The 18,836-nt window shown below is 40.1% G+C and overlaps 2 protein-coding genes across 5 annotated transcripts; both read right to left on the bottom strand.

Annotated features, from left to right (window-relative positions):
• On the bottom strand, window positions 1,057-6,332 carry LOC109703472 (dolichyl-diphosphooligosaccharide--protein glycosyltransferase subunit 1B). Its single transcript, XM_020224068.1, has 8 exons — window positions 6,056-6,332; window positions 5,475-5,519; window positions 4,575-5,206; window positions 3,837-3,984; window positions 3,404-3,583; window positions 2,390-2,458; window positions 2,006-2,095; window positions 1,057-1,629 (listed from the first exon to the last, which is right to left on the bottom strand). The coding sequence occupies exons 1-8, from the start codon at window positions 6,164-6,166 to the stop codon at window positions 1,504-1,506; spliced, it is 1,401 nt and encodes a 466-aa protein (XP_020079657.1). The 5' UTR covers window positions 6,167-6,332; the 3' UTR covers window positions 1,057-1,503.
• On the bottom strand, window positions 7,170-13,223 carry LOC109728978. 4 transcript variants are annotated; one of them, XM_020259553.1, is made up of 6 exons: window positions 12,954-13,223; window positions 12,308-12,427; window positions 11,984-12,154; window positions 10,065-11,179; window positions 8,777-9,447; window positions 7,170-8,605 (listed from the first exon to the last, which is right to left on the bottom strand). In XM_020259553.1, exons 4-6 carry the CDS (start codon window positions 11,153-11,155, stop codon window positions 7,584-7,586), a joined length of 2,784 nt encoding a protein of 927 aa, XP_020115142.1. In that variant the 5' UTR covers window positions 11,156-11,179; window positions 11,984-12,154; window positions 12,308-12,427; window positions 12,954-13,223; the 3' UTR covers window positions 7,170-7,583. The 4 variants fall into 4 exon arrangements, with proteins under 4 accessions (XP_020115142.1, XP_020115143.1, XP_020115145.1 ...); XM_020259554.1 differs by having other exon boundaries at window positions 12,308-12,390; XM_020259556.1 differs by lacking the exon at window positions 12,308-12,427.

Below are 18,836 nucleotides of genomic sequence, written 5' to 3'. Positions count from 1 at the left end.
CTGTGCTGAGCGCAATTGAAGCGCCAATTTGTGGAATTAAGGCTGCTAATTTGTTATCTCGTGTTTTTTCTGCTTTCCCTTAAAATGAAGCCGCTGCAATTCGACTGCTTATATGGACTATTATATGGCAACCTTACCGCCAAACCTATCCGCCACTTATTCACTTATTAGAAGGGAGAAGGGAGTAGTAGCAAACTAACATGCAGGAGGAATAAAATAAACACCTGGTATTCCTACAATCTGTAGTAGCAGCTAATGTGATGATTGATGATCGCCGCATTTGATTTCCAAACGCGGCTAGCTTGTCTTAGACCCCGCAGCCTCTCAATGGTTGGAGGTTTTATAACAGGTATCGTCCGTTGCCACGCTAGGGTAATTTTGTTCGTTGGGTACGTAAACTCAGCAAAAACACTGATCCAACTCGATAACTCGTCGACCATGATTTTAGGAGACTAACCAGATACATACATTAATCAGATCCGGACCACGATAGATTTATCCGGTTAGTAACCAGGGCTACTTAAAGTTCTCCTCTTTGGCCGCAGCAAATAGGTTATTAGACTTAAAGTAGCGTTGCCTTGTAAAGTGCCTTCGGTTTCTTATTATGCGGCAACAGGCAACGGCCTGGCATTAATTCTAGCTAATGATTACTAATAGTATGCCCAAATCACATTACAACCTGTTAAAACCAACTCTCAAGTAGCATTAACTAATAATATAAGGCACCAACAAATATAAATATAAATATAAATATAAATATATATAGGGCTCAAAAGTCAAAACTATAGCTCCCCGTCAAGCGGTAGCCTCACAAGAGCTTGCTAGACGTCTCTTCCCAGTTACCTACTTCAACAGCTTTTTCTACGCCAGACACTCATTAATCACTGTCCGGGGGCAGAAAAAGCAAAGCTTACCACTTCTTGCCTAACTCCTCGTAAAGAATTAAAAAAAATCTATATAAAGAGGAGGTCAGGAGGCACACAATACTTTAGCTTCCTTGGATGGACACAGCATCTGATGCTATACAAAAATAGTGTTAACCAAAAGCTCATATAGAACAACTCCACACAAATTGTAAAATGTTTTAAGCAACTATTGTTCACGAGGACTGTAGGCATGTAATCATACATGGAATATTTGAGTGTGCATTATCAAAGTAATTTTCCAATCACTGCCCTACCATGACCAGCATATGAATTTCTCACTACCAGCTATAGTGTGATTGTACAAGGAAAATAAAACAGGCGGATAAAACTACATATACCAAACTCCTCGAATAAAATTACATAAAATTGTGTCAAAAAAGAGCTCAGACTAGACTCTTGACCTCAAAAATATTTTACCAAAAAGATGCACGACCTATTTCTAACGCACAAGTCAAGCCTAACTGGAGTTTTGTGCCAAACTGCAATTCAAAATAATCTTTGAAAGCACATATCAAGGATTTAATGAGCTAGTATAATTTTAAGTGGCCTAAGCTCAAGCTATGATCAAATAAAGGTTCTACGATTTTCTGATAGATAGATCAATGTGGAGATACGAAATACAAGCAATGAAAAACAGGAAAACTGCAGATACCAACATCAAAGGCTCCGCAAGCATGAAAATCGGATTGAAATCATAGTAGACCTGAAGTGCAAAAACAGCAGGGATAAGAATATCAGAAAGGAGATTCATATACAAGAGTCAAAAAATAACATCTAATTGATAATAATATCCTATCTATGATTCCTAAGTTGATGCCCAAAAAGTGTGTGAGGTGGGTTAGCACTTAGCAGAATCTTCATTGGGCCCTGGCACATCTTTTAGGCTAGGTGAATCATATTCTATTTTGGCAAAGAGGAAGTCAGTGTAAGCTCCAGCATTTCTTGAAATTAGTTTTCTTTCGTCTTTTATTTACCTCAACAAGATCACTCAATTAGTGCCCTTGCTCGAGAAGAAGGAATGAGTTCCAGTGCAGTTAATAAAGGTCAAGCAGTCAAATTAAATTACGAAGGAAATTTACCTGAAAGGGGATATTGTGATCTGGTACGACATTTTTCTTTTTAAGCACCACCGTTGTTCTCCCGACAATGTCAAGATATGAATGACTTGTCTGAAGCACACAATAAAAATAGATCATGGTCTACAAGCATGAAATGCATAATGAAATTGTGAAAGATCAAGCCAGTTAGAAAATGAAAAAAAAAAAAAACTAAAGTATTTGATATTTTCTTCCATGGAAAAGGAAGAAATTCATACCATATTATCAATGCGAATCTAGAGGACTTAGTCTCAATGGCAAAGAAACATTCAGAATCAATTCTACATTACCCCCCGATTAATCAGAGTTATCAATGTTGCATATTACTACTATATTATCACTAAAAGGTGAACAAGAAACAGTTACCTCAAGATTTTGCTCCACAGGGAAAGGAACTACAGCTAATGGGTTTTTGGACCCCTCAGGAAGCACCACCTGAGAAAAAAATAACAAGTTCTATCAAAAGAAATTTGAGTCAAACAACCAAATTAATGCACGCAGCTACATGATTAATTAGCCACAAAGTTGTCCTCATATATAGTTATCAGCCAATTGGCAGGTCTCTTCTTCAGTATAGCAGAAGTGCATTGGCGGGAGAGAGAATATAGCGTAGTTCTTTTTTCATGACAATTTATGCATATCATCGAATTCCTGTTTACTTGAAAAAAGATCTTAAAAATCACAAAAGACAACTTCACAGGATGAGGTGCAGTATTCTTGTGGAATGGTTGAAGAGAGATTAGAAAGAGAATTACTTTAGAAAGGTGTTCATCTCCTAGGCATTTTGCAAATGAGCCATGTCTTAGTTAAATTAATTATATCATTTTTTTTTTATTCACAAGGATAGAATAATGTTTCACTGCACATCATTTCATCATCTGGATCCAACCAGATCCAGAGTCTCTGTCCTAGCAGCAAGGAGGATTAACATTTTAATAGGAACAAAAAGTAGCAAACAGAATTAACTTCCAGTTATGTCTGTTTCTCTTGATAGTCTAGCATGAGTTAATACAGTTACTTAACTGCAAATACTTCATTAACAACATGCTAGGGGTTGAAAGTATACTCATGAATGCTGGTTTGACTGTTCTTTTCCTTGAGTTAGTAATAGAAAAGGCTATCTTACACAGAATATAAAAACAAAAATGAGAGGAAAAAATGCTCAATCAATAACAATATAAGGAGAAATATCAATCGGTTATGATGGATAGCTCCATAGATGAGAGTTAACACATTTGTGCCTCAGAGCAGGAAAACTCCTACAAAACAATGTAAAAATTCAAAAGCATTCCATCTTGAACAACAGTAAATTTGACTAAAGCAGAAAGTCAGAGCACCAAAATATTATGCTGCATCTCTGAAGTCAGTCCACACACTTACCTTAACAGTTAGCTCGTCAACCACCGTTTCAAGGAGAGGGCATCCGAAACTGACATTCAGGTAACGTCGGCCATCATCTGATTCGAACAGGAAATCATGCAATGGTAGTCCATATCCAATGACAAAAGTGGCTTTCCAACCTCCAAGTAATGGATATCTAGGTTCTATTTCTAGTTCTGACTATAGGAGTAATATAGAGAAACAAGTTAGGAAATCAGTAGTAGAACAACAATATACTTATATTAATGTATTTTCGGAGACAAAGGCAGCTAGATAGTTATCATATTTTATTTTAGCAACTCTAGAATTCAGCTACTCAAACTAAAACAAGAGGGTAATATTTATGGCATAAGCAGGAAACTAAAATGAACACGACAGAGGAGGGTACAAAAGACAAACTCAAACTAAGTAGTCAGTATAAACAGATTTGTACCTTCTGAGAATTAGTACGCAAATGCGATGAGGACATGTTACCAATCTCGTCGCGATAGTAAACTGAGCGAACAAGGGGGGGTAGTCTTGCAAGAAGATACCTAAGTGAGGACACCCCGCTGACCATCGGTCTAGACTGATATTCAACCCTGGGAAAGGAAGTTTGATGAGAATATAATAAGAGTGATGTGTATGGAATAACAAGGTTAACAAGCCTGAAGTGGTATTTTGTGTCCTCCTAAATAATGAAACAAGAAATTGGCTAGGTGAGTCATATACTGACTAGTAAAAGAATTTGTGATGAAATCACCCATTGAAGATATGCACCAAACTACAGTTGAAAATAACAAGTCAATCAAGACAAGATTTAACCATAGATCAATCAGTTTAAGCAGTATTTGTCTGTATATGAAAAATTAGTGCTGCCTATGCTCTTGTACGTTATAGTAAGCAAGTATCCAAAGACAACCTCAATGCAACCCTATTAGGTATAGAAATTCATCCATCTGAACATGTTGAAGTCTGCAAAATCAAATATTTTATCTCGTCTACATATTTCAGAGGCACTTCTTTCTTCTCTAAAATCTCTAGATGTCCGATCGCAGCATTTACTATTCAGATTTTTAAGTGAAAGTAAGGATACTAAAGCTCTTGATCAACAAATAAAATCAGCGAAGAATGTCATGCACCACTCGTTACATAACATAAAAAATTAACATGTAAAACAATGCCGCCTAACCTTGAAAAGACACCTTTGTGCCGTGCACCAGCATGCTTCAGCCTGTAATGCTCCGTTATCTGAAGGTTACCCCAGTGAGAGATCTCCATAGTACGCACAAGCTCTTCGACAACAGGAAATGGATGGTTGTTCTCTAAATGTACAATTATTGGCGAATAGGAATACGGCGGGCGATCATTATAGACACCATATTTCAGCTCTGTATCAGACCGGCTAGTAGGGTCCACTCGTGTAAAGGACTCCACTTTGTTGCTTGGCGTCTTGATGTATGTGACCTGCCCAACGACATGATAAGGCGACAGCAATATTGCGCTGTCACGGTAGTAAACAAGCTGAGCCTCTGACTGGCTGATCTCTGCTGGGAAGGGCTCTAGACTATGTGTTACTATATAGAATACTTCTAGAACTGTTGTCTCGCCAACCTTTAAAGGACTGCGCAGAGAAATAGAGAATAAGCGAGCATCATTTGGTGTATCATGTACTTCGGCTGGATTGACAGTAAGAGGTACATATGTTTTCTTCTTCCGTCTGCCTTCAGCTGTTGATGCTTTAAGAATTGCCAGATGTTCAGCCTCAGTAGGCGGGAAAGCCAGAAGAACATCTGAAGCTTCTGATGTCCCAGTATTTTCCAACTGAATGAGTACCATCAAACGAAAAAATTGAGCTATTATAAAGGCAGCCAGTTTTAACTTTAGTAAAGTAACTATTCTTTAAAATTTTGTCATGAAAATGTGAATATAATAGTAAAATTAACAAAAATTCTTTGTTCATATCTACGCCAAGACGCAGACAAAATGAATTTTGTGGTCAAACCAACAAAGAAAAGGAAGAACAATAGTAGCAAAAGAAGTCCCACCAGTGGTGTCATATTGCATACAGAGGATTAGAATGGGCGCGTACCTTTAATGTTAGGAATACCCTCACAAGATGAGAGGTCAGATCAATCTGCATCAGCAAGAAATGCAAGAAAAGTCAGACTGGTGAGAAAAATCCAAGCATATGGTAACAACTTTATCAGAAGCAAATAATCCAAGCATTTTCTCAGCAATACTTGATAAGCCCTACGAATGTGGCTCATCTAAAAAATGAGAAGGTTCAGAAAGAGTTGATAGTTTGCGTACTTAACATAAAAATCCCACACAAAGCAAAGTCAGAGAGCAAAAGCAATAAGATCATCCAGTGGTCAATCAACATACCACCACTTATGCAGTATAAACTCATACCACCGACGACAAACAACTACAAAACGTCTCCACACAGGAGTAAACTTGACGTGAGAGAGAGAGACAAACGACACTTTCTTTCTCAAGTCCAACAGATGGGCAAATTACCACGAGAATAGATAGCATAATCAGGAGTACAGCACGATCAGAAACTCACAACGATCGAAAAAAGAGAACACCGTAAAATTCGCACCAAATATCGATGAGATCGAAGAAGAAGAGAACGATCCGGGAGGATAAGATGGATCCCAAACTTACCCTTCTCTCGGCGCTAAGGACTCGGATCTGCGGCGAAGAAACGGAGGGATCGAGGAGGGAGAGAAAGGAGATGATGAGGACGAGCGGAATAGCTATGGATCGTCGCTCCATCACACCTCGGATCCGTTTCTCTCCTCGTGCCCTCCCCCTCCTCCTCTCTGCCGGAACGACGACGGGAAAAACCCTTTTCCTACGGGCGAGAGAGAGAGAGAGAGAGAGAGAGAGAGAGAGAGAGGTGGGGTGTGGGGATGGGAAGAAATGGCAGTGAGTCTGCGCCCTTCAACGGGGACGACTCGAGAGGAATGTAAGATGGGCTAGTGGCTCACACGAGCCCATCGTCCCATGAAAACTTAAAATGCGCTGCTGAGCCGAACTGTGTAGCGTGTTATTGGGCCGTACAGATATTGGGCTGGACCTCATGTGGCGTGATCCGCGCGTTCTAAAACATGGATGTAGCATGTTGCTGGGCTGTTCTGATGTCGACTTGGACCTCATGTGGACCGACCCGCGCGTGCTAAACCATGGATGCAGAGTGTTGGTGGCCTGTTCTGATGTTAGATTGGACCTCATGCGGGTGCCGACTGCTGACAGATGATCTAGGATCACGAACAACCACAACTTGCATAGGAATTATTATTATTATTTTTTTAAAGATAGTACCGACCGTTCCTAGAGCAAGTGGCAAAGGATTTGGTCATTGATACCCAAGACCCAAGTTTGAACTACTAGTTGATTCATATTTCTAGCTAACGAAGCGGGTAGCGTGCTACCTATCTCTCTCAAAAAAAAAAAGATAGTATGCTATTAGTTTTATTTTTTTAAAAAAAAATAAATTTATCTAAAAATATGAAGTAATTAAATTTTAAATTTGAAATTTCAATACAAATCACCAAACTTTTTTCCACTTACTTTAGGGTCAATTGGTTACATCAGAGTATTTTTCTCACCAAACTTTCTAACATTAGTTAACTTATTTTGTCCCCAATCACAAATAAAATTTTAGACTCTATCTTCTATATATCCATTCTTTATACCACCGTCAAAGTAAATAAAATACCTTTCAAATTAAAAAAAATCTAACTTAATATACATCCGTACGATTAAAACAAGCACATTGATATAAAGAAAGAGCCATTTCAATATTTTTTTTTTCTTTTTTGCTGACATATGGTGGGATATGTATTCTCTCCGGGGCCTTCATGCACGCACGAGGCAGGCAGCGGCGGCATTACAGCAGCTGCATGCAGCCGGGGTCGTTATTCTTTGGACTAAAGAAACCTCTTTTTACGAATAAACAACTCTAGGTACAATTTGATCCCCCATCCCAACTAGTAGGCAGGCAACCCTCCGCTAAGAATGAAATTCCAGCGGAAGGCGACCCAAATAAAAAAGAAAAAAAAATCAGTACTGATTACAAGTACATTTCCATTAATAAAGAGAGAGAGAAAGAAAGAAAGAAAGAAAGAAGGAATGGGATAATGAGATGATGATTGGTGAGGAGTAGAGGAGGGGTGATTCAGAATGAGAATCAGAACTTGGAGCAGGCGGTGGGCAATCCGGTGCGGCGGTCGACGACGACGAGGAGGTCGGTGGCGTTGCAGGCGATGACGTCGCTGCGGAGCTTGGCCCCCGCGGCCTTGAGCGCCCGCAGAGAGACGGGCTGGTTGAAGAGGTTGAGCACGGGCAGCTTGGAGGCGGGCGGCATCTTGCCCGCCGGCAGGAGGCGGGCGAAGTCGTGGCGGACGAGCGGGACCTCGAAGTCCTCCCTCCTGTGGCTGAGGGCGTTGTCCTTGGCGCTGATGTGGGCGCCGGGCTCCATGTGGTTGGTGGAGAAGCTGGCCTGGTCGGGGAAGTTGGGGTAGAGGGCGACGTAGCCGCGCAGGTACATCATGTCGATGAGGAACTTCTTCCAGGAGGCCTGCCAGCCGTTGGTGCGCGACTTGGGGATCTGGACGGGGTTCTGCTTGGCGTCCTCGGTGAAGCGGGCGCTCATGTAGGCGTAGAACTCCCTCCAGTGCTCCGGGAAGAAGACGGCGCCCCAGCTGCAGGGGAGCTGGTGCAGGTAGGGGGTGTTGGGGTGGATCTTCCGGAAGAAGTCCGTGGCGTTCCAGCGGGGCCTCTCCTTCACCACCTCCACCAGCCGCGGCGTGTACAGCGACACGGACGACAGCTCCGGCAGCGACGCGGCCGGGTCGTAGCGGTAGCTGAGCAGCGCGTACTTGATCCACAGGTAGTAGTAGGGCGACACCTCGATGTCGTCCTCCAGGAGCAGCCCGAAGTCGTCGTCGTCGGCCGGGTACCAGCTCTCGCTCACCGCCCGGATGAGCCCGCCCTGGATGATGCGCCGCCGCACCACCTTCGGCCCGTGGGCCCACCGGAGCGACCCCACCGCCTTCAGCGTCGCCTCGTCCACTCCGCTGTCCATGTTGAAGCTCAGGGGGACCTCGTCCCCCAGGTAGTAGGCGTTCTGCAGCGATCGCAGCAGCCGCCCGAGAGACGCCGCGCGGTTCTGGGTGATCACGTTCACCGAGATCCGCATCTTATTCCAATCTGCATCATTTTTTTTTTAAAACAAAATTTAAATTATCTAAGTATTCATTTACTCTCTTCTTTTTAAATTTATTAATTAATAAAGCAGCAGACAGCGGACAGCAGAGAGCAGCAGACAGCGGACAGCAGACAGCAGAGAGCAGGTCTAAGAAACACTATTATTATTATTACTCGGTAATGCCGACGGCCGGAGATCAGCCATCCAGAGAACCTTCGAGACGCTGGGCCTCGGCAGAAGTACCAACGCGGAGGGGCTTGCGGCGCTCTCTGCGGCCATCTTCAGCGCATTCTTCACATTCGCGTCTATATCCGCGACCGTAATCAGCAAACTCGGATTGTGAATCTTGACGAGCCCTCTCATGCTCGAGTACACGGCTTGTACCGCCGAAACCTCCGATCCTGTTCCCGCCGAGATCGCTCCGATGTCCAAATCGAATATCTTGAACCGCCTCTCCTTGCAAGCAGCCTTCGGCCACTTGAGCACGGCAGCAGCCTCTTCGCAGGGGCAGAAGCCGCCGCCTGAGACGACTACGTACGCCTTCCTGGCCGGGCTAGTTCGGAATTTCTCGATGAGAGGTGTGAGTGCTTTTACTTCGTCCGGAGAGTGGGCGTAGAAGAGGGCTTCGATCTTCTGAGGGTGCATTGCAGCCCACTGAGTAATATAGCCGGAGGAAAGGGCCTTCCACCATTGGTCGTCTCGCACTTGGACTACATCCTTGAAAATGACCGTCGTCTCGGAGACGTACGCAAGCCGATGCTCGCTGTCTCCCCATGTTTCCCTGTCGTTGGGATCGACAGGTAGCACGTACGACCCCGCATTTCTGTACTTCTGAAGCTGGTAACTGCGCCGCATTATGCACAAAGCAAATTAAATCTTCAATTACATTTTAATGGAGGAGTAGAAGAACCAAATACTGCCGGAGCGGAGGAAGAAAAAAAGAAAAAGAAAAAGAAGATCTTTGTTAGGTTAGGTTAGGTTAGGTTCTTCTTCGATGCAACTTAAAGAGATTTAAATGACCAAAAACAAAGGTGCTAATCTTGAATGGAATATAGAGGTACTGACGCTTAATTACTTCCGGGCATCAAGGATCAGGTCAAAAAGAGTTAGTAGGACGTTTTGGTTCCGTTGCATTTGAACGCCGTGTTTAAGCTTTATAATAAATAACATCACGTAAGCTCAGTTGGCAGCAGAAGCAGCAACAGCCGACAGAGTAGTAGTTGTCTATATATATATATATATATCTTTGTTGTTTCATACTTTGATGGCTAAAACTAGGTGCTCGTCATTGATAAACTAAGAACTGAAAATGGCAAATCAGGTTACTTTTATCCTTGATGCAAAAAGAATGAGAAGAAATACAATAGTTTTCTCTTAGACCAAAAAGACGGGATAGGTTCCTATGCATATATTGACCAGGAATATAGTCGTCGAAAGGATGGTTGGAATAGTATGGTCTACCTGAGATGAAGATCTTCGCCGGTCGCAAAAGTAAAGGGCTTCTCTATGAACAATGTCTTGACGAGGTCTGTCGGTAGAAACCACGAGCTTGACAAGAAATCCACCTGCACAATCCTTTCGACGGTGATATCATAGGCAGGATCAGGCAAATAAAGCCCCGCCTCCTTCGATTTGAACTTTCTGTAACTTGGGAACATGAAGTCCTTCTGCCTGAAAGGCAAAATTCTCCCAATACTGCCCAAAACGGAATTCTTGTACTTCTCTGTTCCTCCAACATGAGCCAATATCTCGAGCATTCTCTTGCCCGGAATCATATCGTCATCGAGAATGTAAACAAAGTCGCTCTCTGTCTGTAGGGCCATCTGAAACCTCCCATAGTACTTGAAATCGTAGGTGGAACTAACGAAGCTAATCCTCGAGTTGTTGTAGCTCTCAACAATTCTTCTCAGAGATAGTTCATTGGGGCTTCCGAAAGAAAGCACCCAAACATGGTGGAATGGCAGTGTCTGATGAAGTAGCGAATCGAGTTGAGCGCAAAGTGTTTTCCTCTTGTAATGGTTTAAGATGACAGTGATCTTCGGGATGCTAGGACCATGTGCGCTCCATTTAGACTTCATTCTCATCAACTCACCTAGTGTCTCTGTCCCAGAACTTTTCTTTTGAAAAGCCAATATCTCATCGTAAAGCTCCCTTTTAAGCCTGATCATTTGCACGTCATTCGATTTCTTTTGCGAGAAATCAATCTTCTCGTGCTCGCAGACTTCCAAGGGCGAGAGCGCAGCAGGGCTTTCTTCAATACTCGACAGCATGCGGGGTTGTATGATGAATTGCTTCCAGTGTTGCGCGATTCGACTGGCCCACGAGAAGTCTGGTTTGGTTCGAAGGTCGATGGACGGGCTCATGTAGTAGAGAAGACATGTGGCATATATTGCAAATGCAAGCTGAAGACAGGTGAGGGCGGTTACGAGGCGGGAAGAGGCACTACTCTTTGGAACTCTCATCTTGTTTGCTTTATTAGCAACGTAGTCGCTGATCATTCCTTCCAACAACTCTCCACTTCTGATGCTTGGACCCCGAACTACGCTCATCATGTAAACTCAGATTCAAAAGTATATCTGAAGGAAAGATCAAATTTAGGCCGTCTGAATATTTGCAGCTATAAAAGTATGTAGAATATTGCAAACAGAGTAGATTAGCAAAATGAAAGCGACAAGAATAATGCGTTTCACTATAATTGAATGATATGTGGTTTCCCAAAGAAATGATTCTAATCCTAATTGTGTGAGTCGGCTCATAATGAAGTACCAACGAGGACAAAGCCTTTGAAAGTTGTACTGTGTATAAGTTACTTTTAAGTGCTTATCAACATCTACAGGATTGCAATAAGCATTAGAGCAATTAAAAATATTCGATTGACTGTATCAAATAGTTTCCCTCCTACATTCTTACAAACGAAAAAAACAAAAGCACGGAATATTTTCCAACTTCTGAAGTATAGATGAAATTAGAAAAGCTTTCAATGTGCAGGTCCTAGGATATTTTTTTGAACAGAAATAATGAAAGACTAGGAACACTCTAGTAAGTTATTTATTGAATGGAAGACCCCAAAAAAAAAAAAAAAAAAAAAAAAAAAACCATCTTTCATAAACAAGTGGCTTGAGAAGGGTAGGTTCACAGAAAATAGAAAACGAAATAGTCGCCATAACTAATTAGTTGTCAAATTTGAGTGTATTTCCTTGTCTTCAGAAAATGATGCTTAAATTTCTTTTAACAAAGTAATGGAAACAATTGCGGCAGTAATGAAGAGATATGGTTGGTGTCCAATCACCGAGTAACAAACTCAACAAGAGGAAAAGCCAAGTGTTTTTCTTTTTTTTTGTCTTTTTTTTAAAAAAAAGGGGGGAAATCCAAGTAATCACCTTAACAAGTCAAAATCAAAAGAGCACTCGCGAGAATGCCGAGCAGAGCAACAGCAATATACTGTCAATGCAGGTAGGTAGGGATTTCTTTCTGTATCTTTTGGCTCTTAATTGAAAGAGCTGTTCAATAATTTCTTGCGGCGGTCCGTCTCTGGATATATTTCAGAGTACCTGAAATTGAAGACAAAAAAACTGAAGAAGTCGGGCTTTAAAATAAGAAGGATACGAGCTGAAAGTCAAGGTGATCAGAGATTCCTATCACATATAGACATCTCTATTCCACGAAATATTTGAATGAACCAACCAATAAGCAATAGAACTGACCTTAATTATATAGCAATTGATATCAACTGTGCACCTCGAATCACAGCAATGCGATCGAAACTATCAAAACTATTAAGGAGGGCCTAGAAAAGGGTAGAGCTTGCTCAACCAACTGACGTCCTAATAATACATGCAGTAGGAAGGAGGAGTAAAATAAAAAAAAAAAAAAAAAAAAAGCAGTATTTTCAATCTCAAAAGAGGGGAACAGCTGTAGCCTTTAGGCTTCGAATCGCAATTCACAACGAAGACTTCGGGGAGCAACTGTCTAGCTAGTTCATAATGGCTCAAATTAGATCTTTTTTTTCTTAAAAAAAAAGATTTTCAGAGAGAGAGAGAGAGAGAGAGAGAGAGAGAGCCCAAAATTCGAGAGACCCACATGAATGAGATGGGACTCCGAGAAGCAGCGGATCATGTGCCCAGGGTTATATAGGCTACTCAGATATGTACGCAAACACACACATATACACAAACTTTGCGCGTCGAGGGAACAAGGATACCGATAATTTACGTATTTAATTATAGTAGGGAGGGGTGGAAACAGAGAGCGCGTCATGAGAAGTGCAATTAAAGGATGGGGAGGTGTCACATCACATGGGATGAGCATCGAAGTAAGAGGAGGAGGGGAGTTTACTCTTTAGGGCGTTACCTGCACTTGTTGTTGTTCTCATACATTTGTCCTTCTTCCGCACCATGTAAAGCCAATTTTGAAGGCGCGGAATTTGGCGGGTGGAGAACTTAAACCGAGGAATGCCAATGTGATGTGTCCCCTCTCTCTCTCTCTCTCTCTCTCTCTCTCTCTCTCTCTCGCTCTATTTGTTCCTTTGTGCTTGCCCAACTCGATCGATCTTCTTGCGCCTTGATTGCCTCCTTTTTGTTTATTAAGTGGAAGATGAGAAGAGGGAAAACTCCTGATCGTGTTGTTTGTTGTATTCGGCCTGTCTCAGGACGATTTGTTAACACGTTCCTCCCTCCCCGAGGCTGCGATCAGTATGTTCCTTATATTTTGAAGTCAACAGTTACCCGCCGCATAAAAAAAACTGCAAACAATTGAAGAATTTTTTTTTTTTTTTTTTTTTTTTTTTTGAGAAAAAGGTAGCGAACAATTGAAGAATATTAGGTGGGCACCGGGCTGGATATCGGATATCCAGACTTAAAATAATAATAATAGTAATAGTAATAGTAATAATAACGTTGAAAGAGATTAATTGGCTACAAATTAAACAATGGTTTCTGCAAGGCCGAACCCAACTTAGAAACGGGGAGGCTGACCCCGATCTGAATTCTGAATCGAGAGGGATGCAGCAGGAAACAACGCGCTCTAATTAACGAAACTACGTACACTGTGTACATAGGATATATATTATTATTATTATTATTATGTATATATATATATATGTAATTAAGGGTCAAAGGGCACTAAGGGCTCTTTATCTTATCAAGACCTATCTATATAAATTAGCAGGCGACCCAAGTAATTTACAAGTCAATTAAATGCTAGGTTTTGACAAAGCCCGGATCCCAAGAACGCCCTTTAGATTCACAGGTTCCCAAAAGAATCACTTCGCCGGTACAAAAAAAGATTTATTATTCTTTCCTCTCTACCAGTAACTAAAAGCAGGGGAAAGGAAATGAAGGGAAGGCCATGGACTTTAATGTATCTTATTATTAATCGTAACAACGAAGAAAATAAGGAAAAGATCCCCTGATGACGAGGAGGATGAGGAGGAGGAAATTAAGCAAGGAGGGGGCACAACCTAAAGCTAGAAACACAAGGCCCGGAGTGCCATTAATGCATGGATCTGTATATCTCGAGCTAACTCAAAGAAAGAGGGGCTTAATTGCTTTAATCGTAGAGTGGGATTACCGAAGATTCTATCTTTGACTTAAACAATTCATGCTCTTTAATGTTTAATTTGGTACCATTTGAGAATCTCTATCCCATTCTTTCTCACTCTCTCTATCTCTGTGTATATGTGCCAAATAGTAGCTAAGCCTTGTGCCAAACTTTTGTTTAGTTAGTAAGCTGGGAGAGAGGGAGATTTGAAATGGGGTTGGCCTCCACTCGAATTCTTAAAAAAAAAAGAAGAAAGAAGCACTTAATTTCTTGGCTGTACGTACATTTTTTTTTTACTTTTTTTTTTTTAGAAATAAATAATATGCTATCTGCTTCATTCAATAACTGTTTATACGTCTTTTTTTTTTATTATCTTGGTCAAAAAGTAGTTTTATGCACCATCCCATTGCAGAAAGGAACGTGGAGCCAATGTATATACGAACACCATATGAGAAGAGGAGGGGCAACTAATTAATCATCACTCAATCTTACGAAAGGAGAAAAGAAATAAGATTATGACCTTTTAATGGGAATCTTGATACGTGGTCACACGTCAATTTTGAAAAATATTAGCTCGTAGGACATGCAATCAGACTAGGCTTGGACATAACTTACGAGTAATACTCGCAATTTTTTTTTTAGAAAGAAAGATAATATGCTACTCATTTTGTTTATTTTTTTAAAAATAAATTTAGCTGTAAACGTGAAATAACTAGATTTCAAACTTGGGACTTTCATACTAACCACTAAGCCCTTCTTATTAGAAAACTATTTACTTTTTATTATTTGTGCAAAAAAAATGAAAGAGTTTTTTTTTTTTTTTTTTAAATTATTGTCTTCTCATCTATCTTTGTAATATATATATCTTTTGAGTTTATGACAAGGGCGCTTCCTCTCCAATCGGTAAGGAGGGATCCAGCTTGCATTAAACCCAACGTGGCTTTCCTTCAATATTCATTAATATAAGTTTCGTTATTAAAGGGACTCCTAAAGTGACCTAAAACCAGAGTTTTCAACAATTTGAACAAAATTTATCGATGATGAGCGATCTTTCAATTTTTCATTTTCAGAGGAAACAACCGATAATGAACTATATTAAAAAAGAAAATAAATTTATAATTGGACAGTATTTTGGTAAAAGGTGGATATTAAAATTCGATGCTAGTCAACTCTAGCAAGAATAATAGATATATATTGGACAGTATTTTGGTAAAAGGTGGATATTAAAATTCGATGCTAGTCAACTCTAGCAAGAATAATAGATATATATATATATATATATAGAACTAGGCTACTATACTATCGGTAGCACGGAGCGCTCCATGCTACCAAGTTGTTTTCGATGATGCGGCTTCCAAATCGACGATCGGCTCCGTTAGACTTGATCTACACTATTGAAAGTATTTAGAAACTAAATTTCATAATTTTTCGATATCATTTACCTATCAAACAAGTAGTCTAAAATTGAATGGCTGAAAATAAAAATCTCATGAAAAATGATGATAAAAGATTTAAATTCAAGATCAGATATACTGATCTTATTCTAAATAGTGAAAAAAATTTTCTATAAAATTTTCATCACATTTGGATTATTTTACACCGTTAAACTCACAAACACACCACATCGGCCATTAAAATTGTCAATTTTGAGATCTTTTGATCACTAGTCCAATGATATCGAAAAAATCTGAAATTTAGTTTCCAAATACTTTCAATAGTGTAGATCAAGTTTAACGGAGTTGATCGTCAATTTGGAAGCCGCATCATCGAAAACAACTTGGTAGCACGGAGCGCTCCGTGCTACCGATAACATAGTAGCCGGACTCTATATATATATATATATATATATACTACAACTCATAACAGTGACTCACAAATCTTAATTTTTTATTGGTGGCGCTTGTGAGTCGATTGTGAAGGCAAGTTAATCTTAGGAGAGAATCCCATCTTTCGTTTGCCTACGCTGTAAATAGTCCGTGGTTTGAGATCGACATTGACTTCATCCAGTTCCTCGTGCTTTGGAAGAGAGAGAACGTCGTGTGAAAATAGTTATTCTAATTTTTTCGGGCTTTATCAAAAAAAAAATTAACACTAGTATATAGAAAGATGAAAAAAGGTTACAGGAATTAAATTTTTATTTTTATTTTTATTCTTTATCCTTTTCTCTCTATAACTGTTTTTTTTTTTTTCTTTTTTTTTAGCAAGCTACCTGCTTCATTTATGCATTAAGTTAACTTTTTTTTTTCGGGCTCGATACTTCCGGGCTAAATCAAGTACAATGTTTTTAGAAAAGTAAAGTTCTGGGTGAACTTTATTTACGTCGAATTAATCAAAGAAGTTAGGCATTTTATCGGTCGAAAAATAACTTTACCTCTTCCATTTTAGGTGAAACAAAGGCACTGCACTCTAATAGTTTAATCCTACATGATGAACCGCAAACAAATTACTATCTAACAATGATCCGAGTTCAACATAAAAAAATAATTAGCTAGCTTAGACTGAGAACACCTCAAGAGCAGTCTTATTTGCTTTTTGAGAGAATAGATAGCGCGCTATTTGCTTCATTCATTAGAAGGATGAGTAGTCTTATTTGTTGAACTGAAAATCCATAACCTGAATTTTAAGTAGTAGTGATGTAAGCATGTTGAGGCTTCAGGAAAATATAGATGGAACATGTACACAATTTTCATTCAACCTGAACTTGCTCCTAGTCTGATATGGGTTTAAGTCAGTCATGTCTAGCTATTCATGTCAGTCTAATCTAACTGGTGCTCAGCGTGAAAACACATACATTTCCAGGTTGAATCTGATTATGGATTAATGCAGCTCTATGTACAGCTAATTGTCATTTGAGGTCAATCCGATTCGAAGCTGCTCAACGATATTGCCACTGAGGCTAAAGCATGACCTAATCATATCACTACGAAATCAGCAGGTCAACACACTGATCTCAATTTTTTCTTTTTTAATATTCTTTTTTGGCATTTCTTCCAAGATAATCTAATGCTCATTTCACTGAAAATCTCTTGTAAACTTGAACTCAAATTGAGCGTCTCTGCGCATGTGTACCTAATTCCGAACTGATCACCACCTCGCAGACTTTGTCCGACACGCTGCACGCTGCACGCTGCAACTTGCCACAAAATCTGATCTCCAACAAGAGAGCAGCAGCGCCTTGCCTAAAATTAGCTCGGTCATCTGGCGACTGTGGCTTGTTATTGTGCGGTACGGTTAATTTCTCGCATTCACACTAGCTAGATCCGCAGGTTTAGTTTGCACCGGTAATTAATTATGTGTGTAGTTTCGACGTTTGGTCCGAGCAACATTCCAAGCAATATTAATTGCCAGCGTTGAAGGGTGGAAATCTATGAGCCACAAGGTTAGGCATTATTATCAGGTGGATGCGCATCCCAACAGATATAGGAGTTATGGACACTCATTGCAATTTACTTCACATTTGATTATTATTTATTAGGCAAGTGCAAGTTTTTTTTTTTTTTTTATAAAAAAAAAACTATAGTTTGGACCTCCCAGTTGGCACTTGGCAGTAGGCTAATTTCTAGCTCCATGCTTATATTATTTATTATTACCACCTTTATTGTTATTGTTATTGTTATTATTGATCTGCGTCCCCTTTTACCATCTTCGCGGCCGTGGTCCGATTCCCTCTTCTTCGAATCACAGTCCCGCAATATCGGAGACCCAAATATGAAAGCCTACATTTCTCTAGGCCCACTAATAAGGCCGACGAATAGATTGGGCCCGCAATGCATCTAGATTCCGTTCCATATTGTGCCAGGGCTTTATTTTGATGGGTCCAAAGCAGCGGCTTGCTTTGCTTCGGGAGTCCGGTCACCGACAGTAAGCTCACCTCCGCTACAGCATCGTCCGTTTCTCTGCAAAATAATATTTTTTCGCGGAGTTTTCATGACAAAACTCGGAGATCAAGTCAACGGGGCGGTGAGCGCATCGTCGGAATGGAGGGCGTCGTAACAACACGCTAACGTTAACGTGGTTGGCACTACGGTGTCGGCTGTTGTACCGTTCCGTTTGACCGACAACGGTGTAATTGTTGAGATAAAATGCACGAAATTGAAAATAGCCACTTTAATTTTAGAATTTCTTTCTCTCAAAGAAAAAAAAATTTAGAATTTCTTTTTATAATTTTTTTCAAATAGTATGTGACCTTTTTTTTTTTTTTTTGGGTTGCACGCTATCCGTTTCATTTATTTCATTTAGAAGTAAACTTAGCTATAAATGTAAATCAACTAGGATTCGAACTAGTATGTGACTTTTAACTCAGCCATTTATCTTATAATTTTGTTCATTTCTAGTGGTATATAATTAAAATACAGACTCACAACCTTAACTGGAACCAAAATACAGACTCTCTCAGAGGTCATCTGTGTGTTGTTAACGTTTCTATTGTGATGGTCAATTCATGTGCCATTATAGGTTACGTACGGATGTGGACTAATCATTGTCTTCTAAACCAGAAATAAATATCACTACATCTATAGCATATAACAATAATATTTCGAATTACATAAAGATATTACAGAATAGTTAGTGATTAGTAATAACTAAGATTTGCAGTTTAGGGGTAAATACCAATCAGGATGCTCCGATATTTCTTGGACAACTGAAAAACCTGATGAAACTAGTTTTGACACAGCATGATGCTATAATATTGTT

Source organism: Ananas comosus, linkage group 25 (genome assembly GCF_001540865.1).
Source record: "Ananas comosus cultivar F153 linkage group 25, ASM154086v1, whole genome shotgun sequence".
In the NCBI taxonomy this organism is placed as follows: Eukaryota; Viridiplantae; Streptophyta; class Magnoliopsida; order Poales; family Bromeliaceae; genus Ananas; species Ananas comosus.
This window is presented reverse-complemented; position numbering and strand designations above follow the sequence as displayed.